Source organism: Paralichthys olivaceus, chromosome 10, assembly GCF_024713975.1.
Source record: "Paralichthys olivaceus isolate ysfri-2021 chromosome 10, ASM2471397v2, whole genome shotgun sequence".
In the NCBI taxonomy this organism is placed as follows: domain Eukaryota; kingdom Metazoa; phylum Chordata; class Actinopteri; order Pleuronectiformes; family Paralichthyidae; genus Paralichthys; species Paralichthys olivaceus.
The window spans coordinates 21,645,819-21,670,205 of NC_091102.1; the positions used below are offsets into that span (position 1 = coordinate 21,645,819).

The window sequence follows — 24,387 nt, forward strand, 5'->3', positions numbered from 1 at the left end:
GAACAGAATAAATGCAGAATTCGTGACTGCGGTCTGACCATTGGGAATGGTGGTCGCAGATAAAGCTGGCTGCCCAGGGAAAACAATGCCTGCAAGAGGCACAGACAGAGCAGTGCTGCAGCTATAAAGACACATAAGTTCTGCACCAAAATAAAAGCCCTAAATATTAGAATTCACACAGGGCCAAACAAATACAGTAAAACTTGGGTTAAGCCCTCTATTTAGAATTTAAAGGCAAAACTTATTTAATGAATAGTTTATAACACATTTTATAATTACATTGAGCTCCCCTTGAAATCAAATTTTATATCCACCAGAGTATATAGTTTACACTTCAGTATTGCATACAGTGTAAGTCTATGACCTGCATGTCAATAAAGCAGATTTAAAATTGAAACTGCATTCACATTAAATATGCTATATATATATATATAAAAGAGAGACACACATTAATACTTGGTTTACCTTAGAACCAACATATCACCTTAAAATTTGCAGTAAAGCTTACTCCCCTTGTCACTGTTAAGGATTTATAACCTGCTAATGTATTGAGTGCAATACAAACATAACCACTGGCTAAAACCCTTCAACATCCATCTGTTCTCCAGCAGAGATTCCATCTCACAAGGTCTGCATTTATTAAGCAACCATGACTATATAAGCCCTGAGGCACCGCTTTCATGGGACACTCCACAAATGGCATCATAGATCCTATAAGTAAAGAGCGGTCTCTCCGTCATTAAGCCATGTTTGATTTATAAATGTCAGAGAAGCCGCTCAGTCTAAATGTTACACATGTGTTTGTTTCACGCAGCAGTATGTTTCTGCCTTTTCAGATGTACAGATTGGAAAAGTTCAGAGGAATCTAAAAATAGAAGATGCATATAAATGTACATACTTGGGAGATCCCACAGTCAGGTGCCTCGTTCAGACCTTCCCAGTTCACACTCACTGCTTGTTTAAGTTTCCTGGGTCCCTCTCCCAGCCATCTGATCCCAGTCACCAGGTGCTGATCAGTCGACAGCTCTGCACTTCTCTCCACCAGAGTGCCTAAGACTTCTCATACACATTACATGATATGATAGTGATCTAATGTCCTGGTACCAAATAGAACCGTCTTATGATGAAAATGGTGTTTGTTATGATCAATCCATGGCCACAACAGAAGCCCAACAACAAAACGCCACTCTGGTTCAGATGGGGCAGGCATTCCTCCTGATCACGCTCTCTCCAGTATTCTCCATCATTGCCAACATGAGCATCAACGTCCCACACAAGAACTATAGAGACAAACTGCTGTTCGGTGCATAAGACTCAGTGATGAAGCCTTTCCCTAAACTGCTTCCACTCATTTAAGTCGACTGGTTCATTTTTTAAGGGAGAATGCCACCCTACACAGGAACACCAAGCTCTGGGCTTGTGAGTATCCTCACAACTACCCAGTGCCTCACACCCTGGACCTCTCTGGAAAAGAGAGCCTGGCCCCTGGCTCCAGAGCCAGTGCTTTGGGTGGAGATGACTACATCTATAACTGGCTGGTACCAGGAGACCTCTGTCACCAATGCCAGCTCCTTCTCTACCAGAGAGGTCTCATTTCATGTACAGAGAGCAATTCTACAACAGCATGGATTCGCATGACCAGGCCCCCAATGCAGTCTGCTGCCTGGATTACATCACACCCCAAAACAATATCCTACAGAGGGTTAATGGCCCTGACATCACAGCTTGCAGGACCACTGATACCCTCACACCCCTCCACATTAAGGTGGCCATTTGAGGAAGTGGTCAGGTCATTCCAGCTACAGTGGATTCCTATTTACACCCACATACTGCTGTTCAACTGTGAACATGAACATGAGTGCTGCATTCTTAAGAAAGATACGTGTTGAAAGAGACACAAACTGCATGCATATATGCTTCCTTTCATGCATACACATTCAAAAGAGAAGGAAATAGAGCTCCCCATGGATTTATTCCCTGAGTATGTTCTGTTCTTCAAAGCCAATTCTAGCTCATGCATGTCTGTATATATGGAGACTCTGTTTAGGGGGATTAGCATAATGAGCCAGTGCTGCAGCACATTAAACAGCAGCTTCTCGAGTCAATTCTTCACCTGGAGCTCAGATTTCGTCTTTCATTCACGGGCTGGATGACCCCCACCGTCATCACACTCTGCAGGACATCCAGTTGCAGAGAAGATAACATGCAAAAGGCGTGGGGGTTTTAGTCTGACATTGACTGGGCACAGCAAGCCTGTAAACCAAAATGTAATCAGATATAGATACAGAGAAGCCACACAGATTAAGACTGAGGTGCAATGAAGGACAAAATGGTAGTAAATTGAGAACATGGATGTTTGTGAAGTGGTGCACAGCTGCTAACAGAGGATTAACGTAATCAATATTGTTTATGAGATGGTGTGTGCTGTGTTGTGTTGTGTTGTGCTGTGTTGTGTTGTGTGTTTGTGTGTCAAGAAGATAAGAAAAGTGGGCAGAGCTTAAGCACAACATTGGACACTGAATATCTGCAGTCACCTGAAGGTGAACAACATTGGTGGCAAAAATAAGTTTGGCCTGGATTTACTGAAAATCCGCATAGGAACCAGGATTTGCTTGCCTTTCCTCTCCACCTCTGTACAGATACATTCATAAACCTCACTCAGAGGCAGATGTAAAGGTGCAATCCGTAAACTCAATGTAAAATAAAAGCACTCAAGACATCTTCAAGACAGCACAATCATAAATAAATGCATTAATGTTACGTTGAGGTTAGGATGAATTTTGGCCATGTTTTTAAAAAGGTTGACATTCAGGTTGTGTTTTTCTGTTTCTATTAAAACCCCATGGCACAAGTTTTTTATTTGTCTTCTGAGCTTGTTTGTTTCTTCCCCTCATTTCTTCATGGTCATCATCTCCAACAGGCCCTCCCATTTCTGAGTTGCTATGGAAATGGGCCACACATGGATGGAGACAACAGTCCTGTTCTGGAAAACCTTTTGTGCTCTGACAATTGCTATTATCAAGTGGAGCAGCGGTGCTTCTGTTTCAGTGGCTGACTTATTCAAATCACTCACTGAACACTGGGAAGGATAAGAAAGCAGCTGTATCTTATTATTTGCAATCACAATTGACAGGTATCCAAAAGCTGAGTTTGGGCATATGGATTTGTGTTTGCAACACACACACACACACACACACACACAAGTCTGTCTCTCTCCTGGTTTGTTGCAGAAGGATAGTGCATTAATAACAATTAATTGAGTTCTCGACTCATTTACCATAATGGGAAATATAAACCAGGTTTTGCTCTCGGAGTTCATCCCAACACTATTGCAGTTCTCACATGTACTTTTCTTTGTTTTCAGATTGTGTCCAGTTCATCTAAACCAGCTCCATGAGATTAAAGTCTGGAGACGGTGCTGCTCTCCATCATGTAGAGTCTCTGTCTGCCTCTGTTCTCCTCATGTTGTGGCTCATTATGTTGCTGCTGGATGAACCTCTGGCCAACCAATTTGTCTCCATCTGTTACTAGTCATTTCTTTATCACTATGATAGAAGAAAATAGACTTTTACTTCCTTCTGCACAGTGTTGTCCTATAAGAATGCATCAGAGGGTAACACTGTTTTCTCCATACTGCTTTTGTTCAGACAGAGGATTTGTGGGGAAAAATAATTGTATGAATTAATTATTTATTAATGCAATCTTTAAGTTGCTTACATTGCTGCAGGAAAACTGTAAACTGTAAATAACTACTGCGCATGTCTCTCTGAATGTGGAATGCATATCTCACAAACTGTTCATCTTGAGTTTCACACTTGGCATATGTTCTAGATATTGCCCTAAAAAGGGCAGAGTTGAGTTTGGTCTGGACACGCAATTGCTTCAATTCAAATTTAAACAGTAATATGTAGCAGTCAGTGTGCGTGTGTGTGTGTGTGTGTGTGTGTGTGTGTGTGTGTGTGAGTGTGTGTGCCTTGTCAGTCAGTTTACAGACCAAGTTGAATATGTCCTCTACATCCTCTGATAAATTACAGTAATGGTTAGTACCTGGGTGAAATTGCAGGAGAAATATCAGATCATTTTGATAATTATGTTTTTAATATCATTATTGAAATGGCCAAAAAATAACTGCAGTTAAGTAAATTGTTAAAATTATAATGTATATAATCCACACAAGTGAACAGTAATAAATGAAATTCAGTTTTGTTCAATGAGAAACATTGACTAAATCTTCCCTGCAGTTAAACCAGGTAGGATGAAAACAAAGTTTTCTAATTTCACTCACGCACCATAGACTTTATAAAAAGGCTCTGCACACAATGTCCAGCACCCAAACAATGAAAAAGTGACTGAGTATATTGTAGAACTGTTTGAGGAGAACTCACTAAAAACAAGGACTAGTTCTAAAGCAGCTCTGGAGCATTAACACAGGACAAGACCAGTCCAAACAGGCAGGTATGAACTGGCACTGCGCTAATAAAAACACAATAATTATAATATTATATAAAATAAAATAATTTCTTCAAATTTTACATGAACTTAAATGAAGTTCAAGGTTTTTCTGTGGACTAAGAAATGTAAAAAATTGAGATATTCTAAAAAAAATGTAATCTAAGATTGAAGTATCTGGCTCTAGAAAATACTTCAATCAACTCATTGACGTTTAAAATGTGCAGTTAACAGGGCGGTGCGTAGCTCACCTGGTAGAGCTGCCGCCCCAACGAGGCCTGGGTTCCATTCCGACCTGCGGCCATTTATGCATGTCATCCCCTATTCTTTCTCTGTAGCCCCTTCACAGCTCACTCTCTGTCCTATCCATTTAATGTGATGAAAAGCCCCAAAAATATATTTAAAAAAAGGAAATGTGCAGTTAACTACAGACTTGGACAACATTTCCTCCAATATTTAAACGAGCCCAAACCCATCATTCACTCAACCACCTCTTGGCAACGCAGTTAATTTCAAAGAAATTAAATGAAATAAACCATTGTCTGTGACTGTAATCCAGCTGGAGACTATGTTGCTATGTTGACTAAAAAAGCAGTTTAATAGAAAAGGAGGGTCATTTCTAAGAGACAGGGTCGAGACAGGTGCTCATATTAAAGTAACAGTATCGGCATTAGATTAGGCCCCTTCCACTGTGATCTATTCTGTCACCAGATCTCCGCCAACTTGAACACCTGTGGGGGTTTATGGAGCCACGTGTCATCATTCCAGTCATCATCACATCTCAGCTCATCGAGTTCGAGAGAGAGAGTGATGCTGAACCTGTTCTGTGGTGGCCCAACACCCCTTTCTCTTTGTCTTTACACTGTTGCTCTCTCAGAATAACTTTGTGTGATAACAGTTCTTAGAGTTTTCCTTGGTGTGAGAAAAGGGAAGTGTCTGTTACATAGCGTTTGGCTCTGAGCCTCACTTGTGAATCATCATGTGGTGTGAATCATCTTAACCCTGTTGCACTCGGTTTCACAGCTTTTTATCCAAGGCAGCTCTGTGTGCGTGTTTAAAACATTTGTAGGTTCAATGGACAAGAAGAATCTTGAAGCCACTGTAGATTTAATGCGAAAAATACAAAAATGAAAATCTCCACTGGCTGACTATTCAGTGGTTTGAGCACCGCCTGGTGCTTGAATGAGTTCATGATGATGACGTATTACCTGCTCTAGTTCAACTCTTGAATGGTTCAGAGATGGGATAACCTATTATATAACATCATGTCACGTTATGTGTTATAAATCCTGGATATGCCAAAAAGAAGCAAACTCCCTCCACAGGTAGGGTTAGGCACTGACTGTCAATACAAACTGTCATTAAAACACGCAAATGTACATTTCCTCAGGTGACTGAAGTGAAGGGAACATAAAAAAGCAAAATTATGCAAAGGTGACAGAAAGGACATGACATAACATAACATTGCACATGTGACACAACATGGCATGCTGTGTCCGAACAAATGACAGTAGAAACCAGTAGATTGCCTTGCCTGTATTTCAGTACTTATACAAAACTGTTTTTTCTATGTTTTGTCCATGTTGGGAATGAAACCAAGTGTGTTCAAAACAGCTGCACGATAAAGAGTATAATCCTGCCACAGAATAAAAAGGGGGTTTAGAAACTCAAGAAATGTGTTCAAGCTGATATCGTAACATTTGAGACTTGGATGTACTGTGTGTATCTCCTGAATATGAATCTTTACTTGGTTTTAATTGACATGTAAGGCAGGTACGGACTTTAAACAAAAAGAAAACTAACCAGAATGGAATTCACATGCCTACGCCAATACCCAACAGTCCTCTTTTGAAACCACATTTAAATACACTAGATCTGGATTTTTATTTGAATCTGCACAAAAACTCACACACTCATAAAAATCAGTCCTCTACATATGTCTGATTTATTTCCATTAAGTTTCATTAACTTTTTATTTGATAAATTAAGGAAAAGGGACACCCTATTTAAAGGTATGTGAAGAAGGTCTTGGATGGATTGGCCCCTGATAATTAAGATGCTCTTAAGAAGTCACTCTGCTGCTGGCTCCACTCCTCCTGACCCAGATATATACTCAGTAATAGGTGATAGTTCTAGCACCTAACAACTGTACAACTAATAACGCAATTTGTTCAATGGGAGGGGCAGCGCAGAGCAATGAAGTATAGATACATCAGGATTGACGTCTATGCCTCTGAAGCTCTTGATCTCAGCTCCCTAGAGTCTTGAGTCGGCCCACTCTCTGCCTTCAGTAGCTCTTCCTCCCAACACCAGCCAGCGCTCTAAGTTTGGATGAATTCACTGATCACAGACACAGCTTTGTTCTATTTTCATACAGTCATGGTGTGCTCTTCAGTTCTCCATTTCACACCTCTTTTGATGAGTTTCTATTTTTTTCTTCCTCTCAACATTTACTCACCTGACACACACACAGGAATAATGGTTTGGAAATGGATCTTCAACAGACTGTGGTTCTACAAAGGTTCATCACAAGAGTGGATGGTTTCTTAACCAGCTGTCTTAATCTGCAGTATTAAAATGTTATCGTTATTCGAACTATATGCAGTGCCATTAAATGAATGTACTCTCTGCTGGCTGAGGCGTTGGCTATGAGGGCTAACATAGTGGAATTATAAATTAGTCAATGCTATATGAAATTATAGTAACATGTTGTTTGACTCCAACAAACATTGGGACAATTGTTAACACAACTTGTTTTCTAAGCTTCACTTTGAAATTATGTTCTCTCCCTCACAAGAAATGTGATGTGTTGTGCAATATGAGTAAAATATAAACATTCTGAAGTTACTTGATGTGGTTTGTTATACATCAAATAATTCTGCATCTTTTCTATCCGAAGAGCTGGTGAAGCTGGATGAAACTGTAAACATATCTTTACTTATTCTTTACAGATAATACCACTAAAGCAGTTTACAATCAATTTATCAGAGCTCCACATAATATAAAGTTTGTAATATGTGCAATGCAAAGAATAGGCTCAGGAACATCAGCTGCTTCATGTGCAGTGCAGTGGTTCTCTGGGTGGATGGCTCTTTTAACTTGTCTTCACGTATTATGAGGGGCATCACATAATTGTTTCAAAATGTATTATAAAAAATTCATTTTCAGACATAATGAAGAATCACTATACTCTGTCTGTCTGTCAACATATCAATGTCCAGCAGTTATTATTGTATACAGCCATAGTTTGTGTTATTGGAGTATAAGATTATAAGATAAATAATTCCCTTTCTTAAGTTTCTTTGCCATGATGCCAATCACTGCAGATCTCCTGCAAATGTAATCTCTCTGTACCGTTCATGAGACGTATTTTATTAATTTTCTTATTTATTTAGTCTGTGCCTTGTGGATATTTTCAAGCTCTTGTCTGATTTGTCTCTTGTAAATTGAATTACACTGAAATTTTACATTGGAGTCATTTAATTGCTTTTTCGCTTTATTACATTTTGCTGAACCATTTGACTCTTCAATGAATATCCTGCAAATTATTGCTTGAAATATGTATGTCATGTAAATAACCATTTTCGAAGCATCTCACAATAAAAAGTACTTTGTGGAACTACAAATAGTGTCAGCACTATGAGGAACCACTTCTGGCTAAGCTCCTCAATATTTGTATATGAATGATCTTTATTGATAACATTGATAACTATTTACAGAGCAGAGTGAAGGAAGTTATGCAAAAAGAGTAACAAAGACCATGAATTCACTCTCACAGTAAACTGAGGTTAAGAACAATAATAATTGTATAGGAATTACATCACACTCAGTATATTAAATGCTGCTGCTACATGTAAACATGTTCCTGTCTGTAGCCTACAGGAATGGGTACAACAAAACCTACTAATATAATACAATGGTGTAGTGAATTGTGCTATTTAGGATTACAAATCAAATTCTATGGAGTTTAGACCAGAATTAAACAGCATCTTGTTATATATTAAACTGTGTTGTTGAATTTAGCCCAGACACCCAGCATTTCCAAAGTTATTAAAAAAAGTTAATCATGCTTTCAGTTTGCATCTGTGTTGCAGAAATATCATCACAGCTGAGAATAATTAATTTGCTTTGGGAAATGTGTTGGTATGACCCAGTTTGGGAAGTTGGAAGGTTTCTCAAGAATGTTGTTTGTGCGAACAATGCACCGCTCCTGAAAAAACTTGCGTTCGGGTCCTTTCAATTAACACCTGTGCATCACCCAGTGCATCTGCTTTCAGTCAAGTCAATCTCATTTCTATAGTGCCATATAAAGCAGACACTATCTCCAGGCAGGTTTCATAAAGAAGAACAATTGAAAATACATTTACAGACCCCCAACAAGCACTAGCAACAGTGGTGAGGAGCAAAAGGACTAACGATATTGTCAATATTGATATGAATAATTGAAGCTTCCCTCCTGTCATCAGACATGCTGTAGCGATAGGATAGAAATGCAAATAAACAAGTTCTTTATTTCTGTGTACCATGTAAACATTAAAGTAAAAAAAGAGACAGATGACGTATTTTTTGGACCAGAATCAAACTCTGCTAATAACTGGTTGGACCTGATTTTCCTTCTGATTTATTCCTCTCATGATCAGTACTTTATCATTATCATCGCTCTGAATATTATCCATATGCATCCATGGTACGAATCCAGTTTCTGTCTATGCACAATAACCTGTGAGTTACAGCGAGTGTTAAATGCTACGGATGGTTTTCACGTTGTCTTGCGTACCAGAGGAGACAGATATTCTAACTCTATTTCAAACTCCTTTCTCGTCCCTAATCAGAGAATTTTACCAAACTGTGTCTTGACTGTGTAGAGAGAAGCACATCCAGTGATTGGCAGAAGGAGGTGCTGCCCCTTGTTGAATACTTGTCTTGGTTCAGAGGATTATGAGAGGGAGCAATAGTTAAGCTGCACGTCTCACTGGCTGTTAGCCAAGGAAGAGGATATTGATGGATATGGAAGCTTGGTAGCTTTAAGCTTATTCATTAAAGAAAAAGACTTTTAAAATATCACTATGATCATTTACACTCATTACAAAACCTCCTCCTGCATCATGTGTTGGCTGTAAAACAATATTGACTATTTGTTTGCTATATATCACAGGCATTCTTTTTTGCATCAGTTATTCAGTAATCTGGAATGATCTCGTAACATAATCGATCCATCTTTAAATCTTTAATTCATAGTCGAAATGAGACTGAGAACTGTTCACTAGTCAAACTTTATTCCTTTACTCACCAGGTTCAGTCTCTGTTGGTGGAAAAGTGGCACCAACTTAATCTCTTGTTTTGTTTCTATTTCTATCACTTCTTTGCTTCTATATCTAAAGCTACTTTCTCATAGGAAGTTATTGTAGCCTCCAGTCTGCCCTGGAGTGGACGTGCTTCTCAGAGGAAATGTTATCTTACACAATAAAGAATGGCTGAAGCTCTTGGTCACAAACATACACTCCCAGACTGGAAACACATTCAGCAGCAAAGGAAACTTTAACATTAACAACTCCTCTGTGGGATCCAAATTTTATCGCCACAGACGAGAAATTCAAAGAAAACAATCCATGTGTGCATTCCACTTTGTACAGAACTCAGTGGGCCGTGTTATATATATATTTAGAGATGTGGCGTATGTATGTGTCATTTGCAATGTCACTCTGGCACCTGTATCATTAAAACTCACCGTCACTACCAACAAAGGAGTTGTCAAATCAATCAGGACTGAACTCTCAGGAATTAAACCTCGCGTGATCCTAACTGTTCATTCACAGCCCAGTCATAAACATGTCATGATCAGGTCGCTCTGTAGCACAGTCAAGGGAACGACACCTCTGATGCAATCTCTCACCTTGCGCCTGTCCTCTTAGCCTTGTGCTCCACATGCTGACATTGCTGCGCAGCGGAAACTGCTGCGAAACTGCAATCACAATCATCTGCTGACAGAGCCAGCCTCAGAATGGCTCTCCAGCTGTTACACTGGTTACATCTCACTCGCAGGGAGCTGACACTGAATGATCGGAGCAATATCCAAACAAATGATGGGGGAGTTCAAAAGTAATTGATAAACTTACGAGTTGAGATTACGACGATGTCATTTTACAATTAGTTCTCTTCTGCTTAAAGCATATTGGTGAAGGGTTCAGGCCGACATGATGGCGAGTTTGTCAGTGTTCATATTCAACCGGACTCGTATCTGTTTTGCTGTTTGGTTTCCAATTACAATGGCCCCATGAAATCTAAGAAGCTTAAACACAACAAGCCGAAGGTACAGCTGGCGGTGGTTGAGTAAGAGTTGAACCAATTTCAAGGATTTTTCTTATGACCTCATCACGTGGAATACAGCCAACGCTGCACAAAGAGCTGACAGCTGTATTCATCCTGTTGTCTGTGAGCCGTACGCCACGTCTCCACAGTCTTTCAAAAGCTATTCAGATTCTGTTGTGAACCTTCTGACATCTGCCGAGAACCATGCATATATTTAAACTGAAGAAACACAGCCACTTGTCAAATGGTATAAAGCAGCTGTGGAATCATAGTGCTCTGCTGTCTGACTAAGACAGACTGAGGTTTAGAAGTGAAAGCAAGTCAGTTTTACACAAGTTATTAGCATTTTTTTTTAAAAGCCAGCTGCTCAGAGTCTGCTTAGATATTTACTACACTATTAATCATTCTTCTACTGTAACTCATGGTCAACCTGTTCCAGGAATCATTTTACAATACACTGATCCCTCAGAGAATCATTCATTATTTAATTCATGTTTGTTGGATGCATTTGTTGGTTGTGCATGTGCATGAATCAACATCAATAAATCTGTGAGAGCATTTGCAGTTGATTGAATATCTTCTTGCCCCTGGAGAGCTAGGGACAGTGATTTCTTTCCATATATTGGTTTTGGTGTTCAGTCACATTCGCTTAAAACAGTCTCTGCAGGGAGGGAGGGAACAGAAGCCGAATGTTCACCCATCTGTCCCGCAGTGGGAGCTCCCTGTGGCGCCTGAGGCTCTCTCCGGTGAGCCCTAATGTGCCGAGAGGATTTCCTTTAAATTACACACTAGGCCAACCCTGAAGACGAACACTGCTAGTCTGCGTTGATCGGTGTGCTGCATTAGACAGAGCAAGCTGTTTGCTCACCAGAGGAGACAGCAGCTCTATGCTTTGGTTTTTAAGATTTCTTCATCTGAAGCTGGTCTGCCATGTTGTCCTGAACAAACAGCCCCTTCAAGTCGCCCCCAGCAGCTGTTTGTCTGCTGTTGGGCTTTATGAGCACAGCCAGAGCCCACTGTCTCTGTCAACCTGCTGTTTCTCACTGTGATGACTTTATAGAGTCCAGGTTTGGATTTGACAGCTGTTTGTAAAGCTAGGACTGGGTGGGTTTATGGGTGGGTCCATTTTAATTGGCCAAACAAGACTTCGCAAACGTCATTGCACTGCTTTGAATGGAAGATAGCTTAAGCCATCTGTGCTTTTTTGATTTCCTGTAATCTTTGAGTGGGTGAGTTAATATCAGGTTATACAGGTTATACTAGAATGAGAAACATTATAGGTAGATTTTGGGATTTCATTAAGAGGAAATAGTTGGAGCTACAGCTTTATATCTAGATTTAGAAAATATTTGATTAATAACATATATTTACCACTCAGTGTTTACTTAAGAGTCAATGATCTATTTATGCTTGTACTGCTTGATAGCTTGCCATGACAAATTGAGTCATGTCATCATTAGGATAGTGTACAGATAATATAATCACTTACAGAAAATACTGATTTTTGAGGGGCCCAGGCCTTTATATAACACCACTCTAAAATTCAAGTCTGTCAGATTGCAAAATCCAAAGTCCCAAATCCCTAAAAAAAGAATATTAGTCACAAGCACATCAGTGGAAGGGTGCATCATGGATTTACAGTTTGAAAGTAAGCTTAGTCTTGGATGGTTCCCCAGGGAATGGTATAATGCTAAGTAATCAAATTTTCAAATAAATCGATTGGTATCAGGTAAAGACTCAGAGCACCAGCTGTATTATCATGAGTTGAAATCACCTGAGCCTTTGGCTTGAATGAGGCAGGGAGAACAATGTTTTATTTCAGTGTGATTTAAGTTATAACATAGAGCATGTACTGTATTGGTTACTTCCACAGGAATATTGAGCTGTCACTCCGCCTCACCGTTCTGTGGAAACTCAGACTGGAGCACAGGTTTGTTGTTCTGCCTTCATGCTGGCAGCTGAACTGAGTCTACATGGAGGGACAGGACACTGAGGTTGTCTAATACGTCACTACTCTGATTCCAACATGGCATGCTATCTAAACTCACACTTGAGGACGACATTATGTTTTGTTCACTGTGAACAGGGAGAGGCAGTATAATGTGTGGTTCTTCTTAGCACTTATATCTCAGAGAAGAAAGATAATCTGTTACCACCAGAGGAGGTGGTTTGAACAGCCTGACAGTTGATTTCTCTGCTTTTTGATATCGGTAAGCTATCGTGAGACACACGACCTAGTGCAAACAGCTTGAAGTGTTTTAGAGTGGAATTTGCTAACCTAGACAATTCAGAGTAATCGACCAGACAAAGAGGTGACAAAATATAATACAAGTTCCAATCACACTGTGAGCAAAAGGCAAACACCCATTGTTCTAAAACAAGACATGATCCTTTTATCTGCATTGTTCCTCACAGCAGATGCAGCTCAGCCTCACAACACATTTCCTGGTGACAAATTGTTTTGGATGACAAGATTCCTGCTGGGAAATCCAAATGAAGTAACGTTATGATAATCCACATCAGTAAAAGCTGTGTGATTACAACAGTGGTTACACTTACAAGAGTGTAGCAGTGCACAGGGAGGAACTTTTAATGTTTGTGTGGCTTCTTCTGAGCTGCGAGTCCTGCCACACGTACCTGGGTAGTCCACAGGGAGATTATGACACTGTAAACTGATGATCCACTGAATTAATGGCCCTGACCCTTGTCTAATAACTTTGTCCATGACTTGTTTGTAAGAGGCATGTTAGTCTGAGCAACTAAATCCTTTTCCTCTGAGCATCTCTATGGAAACGGTCAATCTGTTTAGTGGAAATCTTTCATTTCACTTACTCAGTACATGAGTAATCCCCTATGTCGAATAAATAGTGCTATTCACCTGCAAAAAACAAATAGACATCCTTATTTCTTAAAGGGAAATGTACACTGTTCACAAATGTTGCTCACTATTATATGGATGAAGAGAATATCCATAACAATGACAAATTTGTTGATAAACTACCCAACAGTTGGTTTGCTGAGATCACCTTGTAAATATGATTTACCTTTCTTTCAAAAAAACCATACAAAATGTGACTTCCCAATCTTTATGGGAGGACAACACGCTTGCATTGGCATCGACTCTCTCATCTGACTCTCAGCAGGGAATTGAATAGGTGCATTTTTCAAAATGCTGTACTATTCCTTAAAGGTGGAGGAAAGAAAAAAGTCAAGGTTACGTATTGTAGCTCTGTATAAAGAGGCATTTGTGCTTGTTTTCTCAAGTATTATTTCATTCATTTACATTGTTCTGTGGAGTCATTCAGTTAAATGGGGCACATTTTTTAGCATTAGTTGATGTCAGTGACATATTTGTAGACGAGCTTTTAAATTTGTTTGCTCCATATGTGTTGGCTTTCCTGCAATTTGCAATCACGCAGAAAGATTAGTTCTATATCTTTGCCTGTTCAGATGACAAACTGTGAACAAAATGATACAAATAATTTGGAATGAAAGTATAAAAACTGTAGTGATTTATTCCAAGAATTTGTACCGAATAACATTGTTCTTTCCAACAACTTCAAAATAAAGTACAGCTATGTATGATTTATATATCAGCAAACCATGACACTTGTAAAAAAAATATTTTCTCTATGTCACCTACGTCTCTTCCCCCTCTTTCTCTAGCCCATGTGTCAATAACAGCATAAAATAACCCAAAAAGTATTTTAAATCATCATTAACATACGGTTGTGTCCATTTTATTTTATTTTAATTCTAAAGAATCCATACGAATGAGATAATTTCAAGCAAAATTAAAACTATCTTCTGTCAAGTTTGTTCAATCTTCTGATCTATAATTAAATGTGCTTTCTTTTTAACCTGTGCAAACAAGTAAATGGAGGACAATTTAATCAGAAAGTGATTTTCTGCTTTAAGAACAGACTTTTAAAATAAAATCACTTCTACTGAAAGATGCAGTGGAATAGCATGAAACACTGAACACTGAGCCCATAATAGTTCAGTTGTTCAGAATGCATCATAAGGGACGTTTCTGGGCTACACTATTTACATCCATAGTTTAATGGATCGACAGGATGAGGCAAAATCAACAACTGGATAACCCCCAGCAATGCATAAACATGCACATGCATATTTACACCTCCCCCAAAGCCCATGGGTTTTGTGTAAGTGTAGCATGTACCAAGGTAATTTGAATCAGTCCCTGATCCTTGGAGAGAAACTAACACTTCCCACGACTAATGTGGCTCCAGAAATAGCAATGACCGATGGTCAGTCCATTGGTGCATTAGTTTATAGGTGCAGCACTTCCTTATCGATTAGATCTATCACCCTCATATTTAGATCTTATGGAGACAGCAGTAATGACATCCATCCACTCACTTTCTATCTATACCTCAGACAGGTCAAAATTCCCACTTGTTTAGTGTTTTACATCCTGACAGGATAAAACTTTAAAGCTGTCCAAACTCTAAAATGTCACATGCTAAAATCCAACATGTGTTCGCATCCTCCTGACTCATTAATAAAGAGACGACCAAATGAAATACGCTGTTAACTCATAATACTCTAGTTGTTAGCCACATCTGCCACTTGCAGTGTATCCAACTTTTTATTTTCCCTGCACATCTTTTGAATTTTTATCAGATGATTCATAATGGCTTTAAGATCAAGGGAGTGAGACATAGATGAAGTTCTCAGATCTTTACATCGACTTCCTGTGTGCCTAAGATTTGTCGCATACTATGGTGGGATATAAAGCACTGAATGTCCACCTACTGTCCACATGGTCAGAACTGAAAAAGAAGACACGTCCTTCCAGTCTGAATCCACATGTTTATCTGGAAGATATTCCTAGAAAACTTCACCCCTGCTCCAACCTTCTTTTACTATTTCATTAAACTGCACAACACCTCTGTTTTTTACACTCTAGTTTATTACATTATTTTTTTCTTATGTTTCCATGTGTCTTTTCACACTGTCTTGGGTTTCATGTTGCCTGTAATTGTTTATGTATATTCTTATGCACCCCTTTCTGCATTTTTCATTGCTACATAGTAATTTAGTAAAACAGATGACAGCGTTATTGTTGGAAAATCTGAACAGTTGTACTGGGTAACACATTACATGATCATTTGTTCTTTTCTCTTCCTTTAATTAACACTACTACTTTTGTATTTTCATTTTATTTCATTATACATCTTAATTTAATTAAGTTGTGTAATATCAAGCAATGAACAAACTTAACATGTGTTTTTTACCTTTCTCCCAAATTTCTGACAGTCATCAGTACTGTGGATTGTTTTGCCACAGTAAACATAGTGATACTCTCACATTGTGACAGTGTGATGTTAATACCAACAATTAGAGGCCAACTATTTTCTTTCTAAATAATTATAAATTGGCTATGATGCCACGAAGCATCCTGGGTTAGAGTTTAGTCAGATAAAGTGAGGTCAAGAAAAATGTTGCGCCCCCATCAGGCCACAGTTTGCTGCATAACCAGATTTCTGTTGTAGTTGTTTACTTATTTAACAATTTAGTTTTCTCTCTAGACACAGACACTTTCACTCCTGTTTGACAAAAAGGACCACATCTCATAGAACACACACCCACACACACCCCTTTGGTACAAAGTCACTTTCATCCGTTTCACATCAAGTCTAAAAGACAGATTCAGAGCATTCAGAAGTCGTCTGCCTGGATCGATATTAAATGTTAATATTTGCCCCGCCACGTTTGTCGGTATTTTCAAAGATGGATAAATAATTGAATGAAGACGATCCACTGCAGATACACTGTCCTCAAACGGGAACACGGTTTGTCCCGCTTTGCAGTTAAATCATTCATCTAACGTTGTGCCTGCGCTACAGAAACCCACCGGGCCGTCATATGTTCACAATCACACACAAACACTTCTTCAACCTCATCTCACAACTTCATCCACGTGCTCTAGTTGTGTTGCTCTCAACTTAAAGCTCCCACTGAAAGTTTAGCACCACACACAATCCGAGGGACCCTTCTGCCCCTCTGGAAGTCAAGCCTCGGCGGTTTTAATCCCAAAGACGTTCATGCGACACGGATGACAGTCGACAGGACAGATGCAGCCGCACGGTTACCTTTCCTTCAGCGGAGTATCTCCGGCTGTGCTGCGCTGCTCCTGCGCTCTGGTTCATGGTTCAGCACGCTGGACAGCTCCGGCAGAGTGCGGGGGGGGGGAACTCCGGTCTACGCACCGCAGCTGACACCGAACCACTCCGACACGTCCGCTGCTCCTCACGCTGTTCTACTTGTTCTACTTCAATGTGACGCGCACGCTTTCTCCGCAGACCAGTCCCCGTGCGCGTCGCTCTGCTGGTGCGCCAGCTGTGAGCGCAAGAGGGGCTTGTTCATTCACTCGACAGTAACGCAGCAGCCAAGTTAGCCCTCACTAACCCATGTATATAACACGGCTGTGAGCCATGTGGCTGAAAATAAACAGAAACTGTTACAGCTCATCCAAAAATGTTTTAATGATAAATCCTAAAATGATTTCTGGGCATGAGTGGACAGATGCTGGCACAGGAATTAAAGGTTTAGAATAGGAGCTTCTAGTCCGTGCAGACAGATTACATAACATTTTAAAACTGATGACAACAGTCTCCTGCATGTAAGGACATCATGTTTATAGAGCTAATAGATGGAGACATTTCTTTTAACCCCTAACCCAAACAAGAGTGAAAGTACAGACAAGAAGGGAAACACACACCAAAATACAATGAAGGGAAAAACACATGCTATACAATAACTGTTACATACAGTGTTCCGCACAGAGGGAAATATTATTTTTCCAGCTGAAAATCACTCTAAATAGCATTCAGTATATTTATATGCACAAAAAGTTATGCCCTTATTCCCAAATAGAATGTATTGCTCCTAAGAACTGATTAATATTAGCATTTAATATGTCTTTATCAGAAAAGGTCTAAGGACCAATTTAGATTATCCAAAGGGAACATGCTGTTTACATATTATAGTCATGTAAACCAAGTGCAGTGCCGAATTTGTACTATATTACTCACAACTTTACATCATTATTTATTTATATGTATTGTCTGAATAATACTAAAATGTTTATAGTCAAGCAGTAAAATATATTTATAGTAGTAATGATATAATAGTATAATGTATATATTACATACAAACTGCAATAGTATAGAAGTTTGGTAAAATTGATGACAATGATTTGTGGAATAAATATAAATGTATTACAATGTGTAGCCGATGTAATTATACATAAATAAATAATAAGGCACAGTGGTTATGATGTGATGCTTTAAACCTAAAGTCCACATAAGCAGTGCTGTTGTCTAGTCCAATCAATCGTGTCTTATATGCATTCATCTTTATCGATAGACACACTGGCAACAAGAAGTATTATATTTCAACTCTCAGACCAATTAGTTTTTCCAAAAGGAATTATAACAAGTTTCAATATGGACACGAGAACCAGCAGTTAATTAACAAAGGACTTATGGTGATAAGACTGTTCACAGCCTGACAACGTTTTTTGTTAGAAATATTCTATGCGGATGAGTTTCGTTTCATTTCACTTATCTGTAATGACTTTAATCTAGAGCAGTAAAACCCCATGGACTTGTCATTATCTCTGGATAACATCATCACTACATGTGTTTGGATTTAACATAGGATTACACAGTCACAACCTAAAGCTGCAGTATAACATCTGAAATATACAGAGTAAGGCTCACTCTGTCTTTCATTAAGGTGCAACAAAATCCTTTCACCAGTTTCACAGTGACTTTATCAATCAAAAAATCCCCCCAGAGAAATGCACTAAGCTGCAGAGCCTGTATGGTTACCCTCCCCGCGGGCGGACTTTGATTTCCAGGCCATTGTTTAGGTGGAGACTCTACGTCAAGTATCCAGCTCACGCTTCTTGATGCTGTATGAGATAAATCTGGTATTTGTTATTCATTTAAAATCTACTGCTTGTTCAAAGGCCGCATTGCAAAAAAAAAACAACGTTATCAACATTGTCTATTATGACCATTGTTCATTTCAATAGGGAGAGATCAACTGGTTTAAATCAATCCTCTTAGATTTAGAAGCTGCTGGTGGAGGAGGAGTGAAACCACCAGGGGAAGCACCTTGAACACCCTGCGGGTTATGCGGGCTACTGGTGCATTGGTGGTGAATCATAGTGGATCTCAGCAGCATATCAAAACAAGGATATTGTTTAGATATAGAGATGTAGGAGTTTGCGATTGACAAAAACCCTGACAGTGTGTCATATGTATATGTGTCAAAGAAATAACATACATTAACGAATTAAAGCTACAAAACGCATACATTGATGGTGAGTATGAAACTGCTTTGTCAAATGTATCTTTATATCAAACAAACTGAGATGACCAGAGGACATTTTCAGGAAAAATTCAAAATTCAATTTTCAACCTCATAAAAACCACACAGATGATTTTCTCTCCTCTCCTTGGACTGAATTAAGTGTCCCGTTTCCACAGCCAAAGGAACAGAAGAATAGATCTTCATTTCCTAACTGTACCTAATGTCGCCAAAATATTAAAGCAGCTTCAATAGTTCATATGTCAAGTTTAAAGGGATAGTTCCCCGAAAAATTAAAATTGACTAATTATTTCCTCACCACTTTGCTGATGGAGGGATGGGTGGAGCGTTTGATTCCACAAAACACTTTTGGAGTTTCAGGGGTAAACATGCATTGCAGCTAAATCCAATACAATTGAAGTGACTGGTGACCACTACTTAAAAAAACAACAGAAGCCTCCATACTGCTCCTCTGGTGTCACCCAAGTGTCAGTAAGCCCTGACATTCAAATCTGGCTCAAAACAGTGTCATTAACACCATGTTTTGGCCTAAATGTCTTCTGATAGCCTCCTCACACCCACACTGCAAACAAGCTCTCGCCCGAGGGTACACACGGGATACGAGGTATTATCTCTACTTCCATGCTACATCTATTCCATCAGCATAGTGGTGAGTAGATAAAGAGTCAACTTTCATTTTTTGGTGAACTATCCCTTTAAAAAATATTAAGTAGCCAATCCAATATGGTTCCTTTAAATGTAAATCATGTAATAACATTCTAAACAGTGCTAAAAGACAATATCACCCATATAAATGTGTATCTTAGCTATTTAAAACCACATTAAGCACTGTACTCTGCTTAGTCCTTGAGGTAGACTTGTATTATTAATTTGACACAAGTTTTTCAATGTATTTCCATGGCAAGGTTTGCTGTAAGTAATTTCCTCAGTGTTGTTGGGATGTGCAGGCAGCCAGCCCAACCACTGACAGTCTGAGATCACCTGCAGGCCACAGTATGTTTGACTGCAGAGAGATATGAAAAGAAATTGCTTGAAACATGCTAGTAGGACACCTCACACTCTTATAGACTGACAGAGATTCGAAATGCGTGACAAAGCGTGTCGGGCTGGTTATATTTTGTAGTGAGCTCTTGCAGAGTCATAGCACTGTGGCAGCCAGAGGTCGTCCACGCTGCCTGGTGAATCTCAACATCAATAAGTAAAGGTCCTCTCTTCTGTTTGCTTATCACAGAGCACTTTGAAGGCCACTGCTTAAAGGAACTTGAAAGCATGTATCTGGTTTTAGAGAGTGGGACACTTCTGATGCATGAAAGGTCGAGGTGTGATAGGAAACAGTTCTGTTCCAAAATGTCACCAGGCACGATGGGTCTGTGCAGCAACAGACAGTAACAGCATGGAGGCTGAGCTGGTGTCAGGTCAAAGTACAGCAGACTGAGTGTGCAAAAATATTTGAACAGCTTAATCTTTTAAAATGGGGAACTCAACAGTCTTAATTCAATCTCTACCTTTTTATGGTGATGAGAAACATAATAGAACTGTAGATGTCATAGCGTCAGCCACTTCTTCATTTGCCCATCTGCCCATTACTCAAGTCACCCACTATCCTGTCACTCCAGTAGAGTCCACTGTGTTCCCACCTGCATACTTGCTCCCCAGTGTCCAACAGCAATCCATCATCCAGTCATTTGTTAGGATTTCAGACACTTGTCAATCATCTCTAACTGCCACTCTATGCCCAAACAAATAAAAACAAGGTGGTACAAACGCTGAAAGTGTCACATTCATTTTGTTACATGTATTAATTGAGTGATGTTATGGTTTACTACTTAGTTGTTTTTATCAAATGTTATGCCTTTATTTAATGCATTTTTGCATTTAATGTTTTTACCCAATGTCTGTTTCAATGCAGCAGCATCCATAATCATAAGGAAACAACCTTGATCGGCCTCTGTCTGTACAGAGCAGAACTTTCAACAGAGACATTAATGTCTGTTTCCATTGCACTTCATAGTCTCCCAGTGTAAAAACCTTTTAGTGTGCATGTTGAACATGTGTGTCAATGTAGCACACACAGTAAGAAGAGCGAAGAAAACAAATGTTTCGAACAACATTGGCAGTGAGCCATCATAAACAATAGCAGGACACTGAAACATCCATTCATGGATCCATTATCTATGATCTTTGAATCCATAGCTACAGTGTGTGTGTGTGGCCAATTTATGTCCTTTGGAAACACATCATAAAAATGCTAAACAAACTACTACTTCTAACCTGCCTTGTACACTAAGAAATGACAGCAGTCCTATTTTAAAGTCAGTCTTGCAATTATTATATACCAGGTTTATCTTGGTTTGGTGATTCTTACCTCAAGCCTCTGCCTACTTTTCAGCCCATATTTAAGTACACCTTTGAATGCACTAAAACAGATGAATCTGGATCAATACAGGAGCGTCAATGTGTTCAGGGCAGCTACAGCAGAAGGGACAAACTCCTGCCAAAGTGAGCTGTTCTCCATTTTAATCCTGTATCCACGAGCAGATGGCAGTAAAGTGTGAACTGAGGGGATTATCAGTGTCATTTACTATTATGAGTGCTTAGTGAGTGATGTCAGCTTGTCAAATTATACAATAATAAGTTCTCATATAGATTAAAAGGTGTGGGTACTTTACGGTACGGTTTTGCCATCCACCCATTCACACAGTGCATCTATGTGCAGCACTTTCTCCATCAGAAACCATTCATACACTGCCGGCACAGCCGTCAGGGGCAATTTGGGGTTCAGCATCTAGCCCAAAGACACTTCGGTACATGGAATGGGGGAGACAGGGATCAAACTGCCAACCTTCTCGTAAGAGGACAACTCGCTTTACCTTCTGAGCCACAGCTGCCAAATAGCATAGACAATTTTATTTTCAATATTCAAGTTATATGACAGATGACTCACTATACACATTAACATTACAGCAGCATGGATAATACTGAATGGATAGACAACACCCAGATCAGAAAATGGTTCATGATCGAGGTGCACTCAAGCCTGCTGGGACTGGGTATTGACTTAATTTCAAAACTTTATCACACTTGAGATCTTCATCACAGTTGTAAACATTGTCCTTTAATATAAACTGAACACAATAACACAAAAGAACATTTTTTTTTCTGCACACTGTTCACACTTTTGTAAGGTTTTATTACACGAGTAAGGATGCTTTTCCTCTCTTGCTCATATTTTGTGTCACTGTGGTATTTTTGATGAATGTTCAATGTTCTACCCTCTAAGGCAGAGTCGGTAAATAATATAAAATAGTAGAGAAATGGACAAACAATATGGTTTTTGTTGAAGTAAAATACAAGCCAGGATGTTTAGGTTGTAAGGATTCTATCACAGTGATGAAAATGGTCGATCCCAAGCATCATTACAGCCGGAAACATGCAGCTAAACTGGATGAATTGCGAGGACAAAGGCTTTTGGATAAAGTTCAGTGGAGTTTTTTGTCCAACAAGAAGCTTTCAAGACCTCATTCTGACAGAGGCAATGTAAGGCATTGGCGAGCTGATAGCGAAGAGACTGAAATCTAATTCAAAAATAGAACTTGTTTCTGCTCTGAAGCTGCCAGAGCCATCCATCAAGTATCTATACCGCTTATCCTGTAATGATCATGGGGGGGGTGGAGTGAAGCCAATCACAGCTGACAGGTCGCCAGTGTATCACAGGGCCAACATACAAAGACAAATAACCATCTACAGCCATACCTTTGGTCAAGTGAGAGTCTCCAATCACTCTAACCCAGTCTGCACATGAACTATGGAAGTACCTGCAAACTGGGATTCAAATTAAAAACCTTCTTGTTTTGAACCTGGTAAAAATATCCCAGACTGCCAGTCTGTCTCAAAAACCCATCAGAGAGCAGATTACTTATAAGACAAAAGATTTTATAAAACTACCAAAGACTTCTTTTCCTGAGATAAAACAATACACATAACATATACAGCCCATCTAGTCATGTGGGATCACTTTGACCACAGTTTGACAGAGGAACTGTTGTCTTTGCATGCCTTGCATGGCTGAAAACTGAAGATTTGTTTGATTTGTTTGTGCAATTTCTTATTTTGCAAGAACCAAAACCTGCTATGACATCTGAATAGGCTGGTGAGTGTGCATATGCTGATTTGGCAAAAGGCTCCAGGACATGCAAAGTAAACTAACAGAAAACTTGATTATTGTATAATGTGGAACTGATGTGTCTAACAACCTACAACATGAAATTACTGAGCTGCGAAGCAACAATGAGCTCAAAGCTACAGTAGATGCAACAACCTCCCTCTGCTCAAGCTCTATGAACTGTGCATCCTGAGCTTGTACACATGTAAGATCTGTGCAGAAATCTGCATCTCCGTTTGGCACAACCTACTGATCACAGCACTCTTCAAAAGTGGCTCTTTCAAAGAATCTGTTTTCTCAGGACGGACAAACACCATCTGACATCAGATGTCTCACCAAAGGAACGCAGTTCTGGCCATCGCTATGTAGTGTGAGAGAGATATATATATATATATATATATAGAGCACATGATGTATAAAACAAAGAACATTTATAAAAGAGAGGAAACAAAACAAACAAACAAACTGTCAGGTTTGGGAGGTGCATGGGGAGGGAAGAAACGTGGTAGGAAAAAAGGGAAGGGAAGAACCAAAACGCAGAAACTAAATATGGTTTAACAAAAAGTGTATTTTATAGGGGTAAACGTAACAAAAGAAATCTTCAAGAAACAAAAGTCGCACTCAAAAACAGGAGTGGAACAAGGAAGGACAGGAAACAACTTACTTAAGAATCGAAGATGACGAACAGGACCTGACCAGAATCGGAGATGACGAACCAACAACCACATGGGGGAACACAAAGACTTATATACACACTGGAACTAATGAGTAACTGGGGACAGGTGGCACAAGACAAACAGGTGAACCTGATGAGGGCAGGAAGTCAAAGGGTGAAAACACACAGGGAGCAAGGACTACAAAATAAAACAGGAAACACTGAACAAACTTATCAACGAGAACAAAAATACAATAACCAAGACAGGGATGAACACTGGAGAGGCACAGGGTGGAACATAGCGAGGGACAAGGAGGGGAACACAGGAGAGGGACACAGAGAACAACACAGGAGAATCACAGGGTGGAGCACAGAGGAAGGCAGAAGGGAACATGAGAGGAACACAGGAGGGAACATGAGAGGAACATTGAAAAATACATAACCG

The 24,387-nt window shown here is 39.5% G+C and overlaps 1 protein-coding gene across 2 annotated transcripts in view; it reads right to left on the reverse strand.

The window, feature by feature from the left end:
- Positions 1-23,992, reverse strand: part of LOC109637343 (inactive dipeptidyl peptidase 10-like) — a 105,464-nt gene extending 81,472 nt beyond the window's left edge. The window contains exons 1-2 of one of the 2 annotated variants that reach the window (XM_069533123.1): positions 23,952-23,992; positions 16,878-17,124 (exon numbers count right to left, since the gene is read on the reverse strand). In XM_069533123.1, the coding sequence (XP_069389224.1) occupies positions 16,878-16,934 (57 nt within the window). In that variant the 5' untranslated portion in view covers positions 16,935-17,124; positions 23,952-23,992. Of the gene's footprint in view, positions 1-16,877; positions 17,288-23,951 lie in introns of those variants that run through there. The other variant, XM_069533122.1, reaches the window with a different exon arrangement.
- Positions 23,993-24,387: the final 395 nt, after the last annotated feature.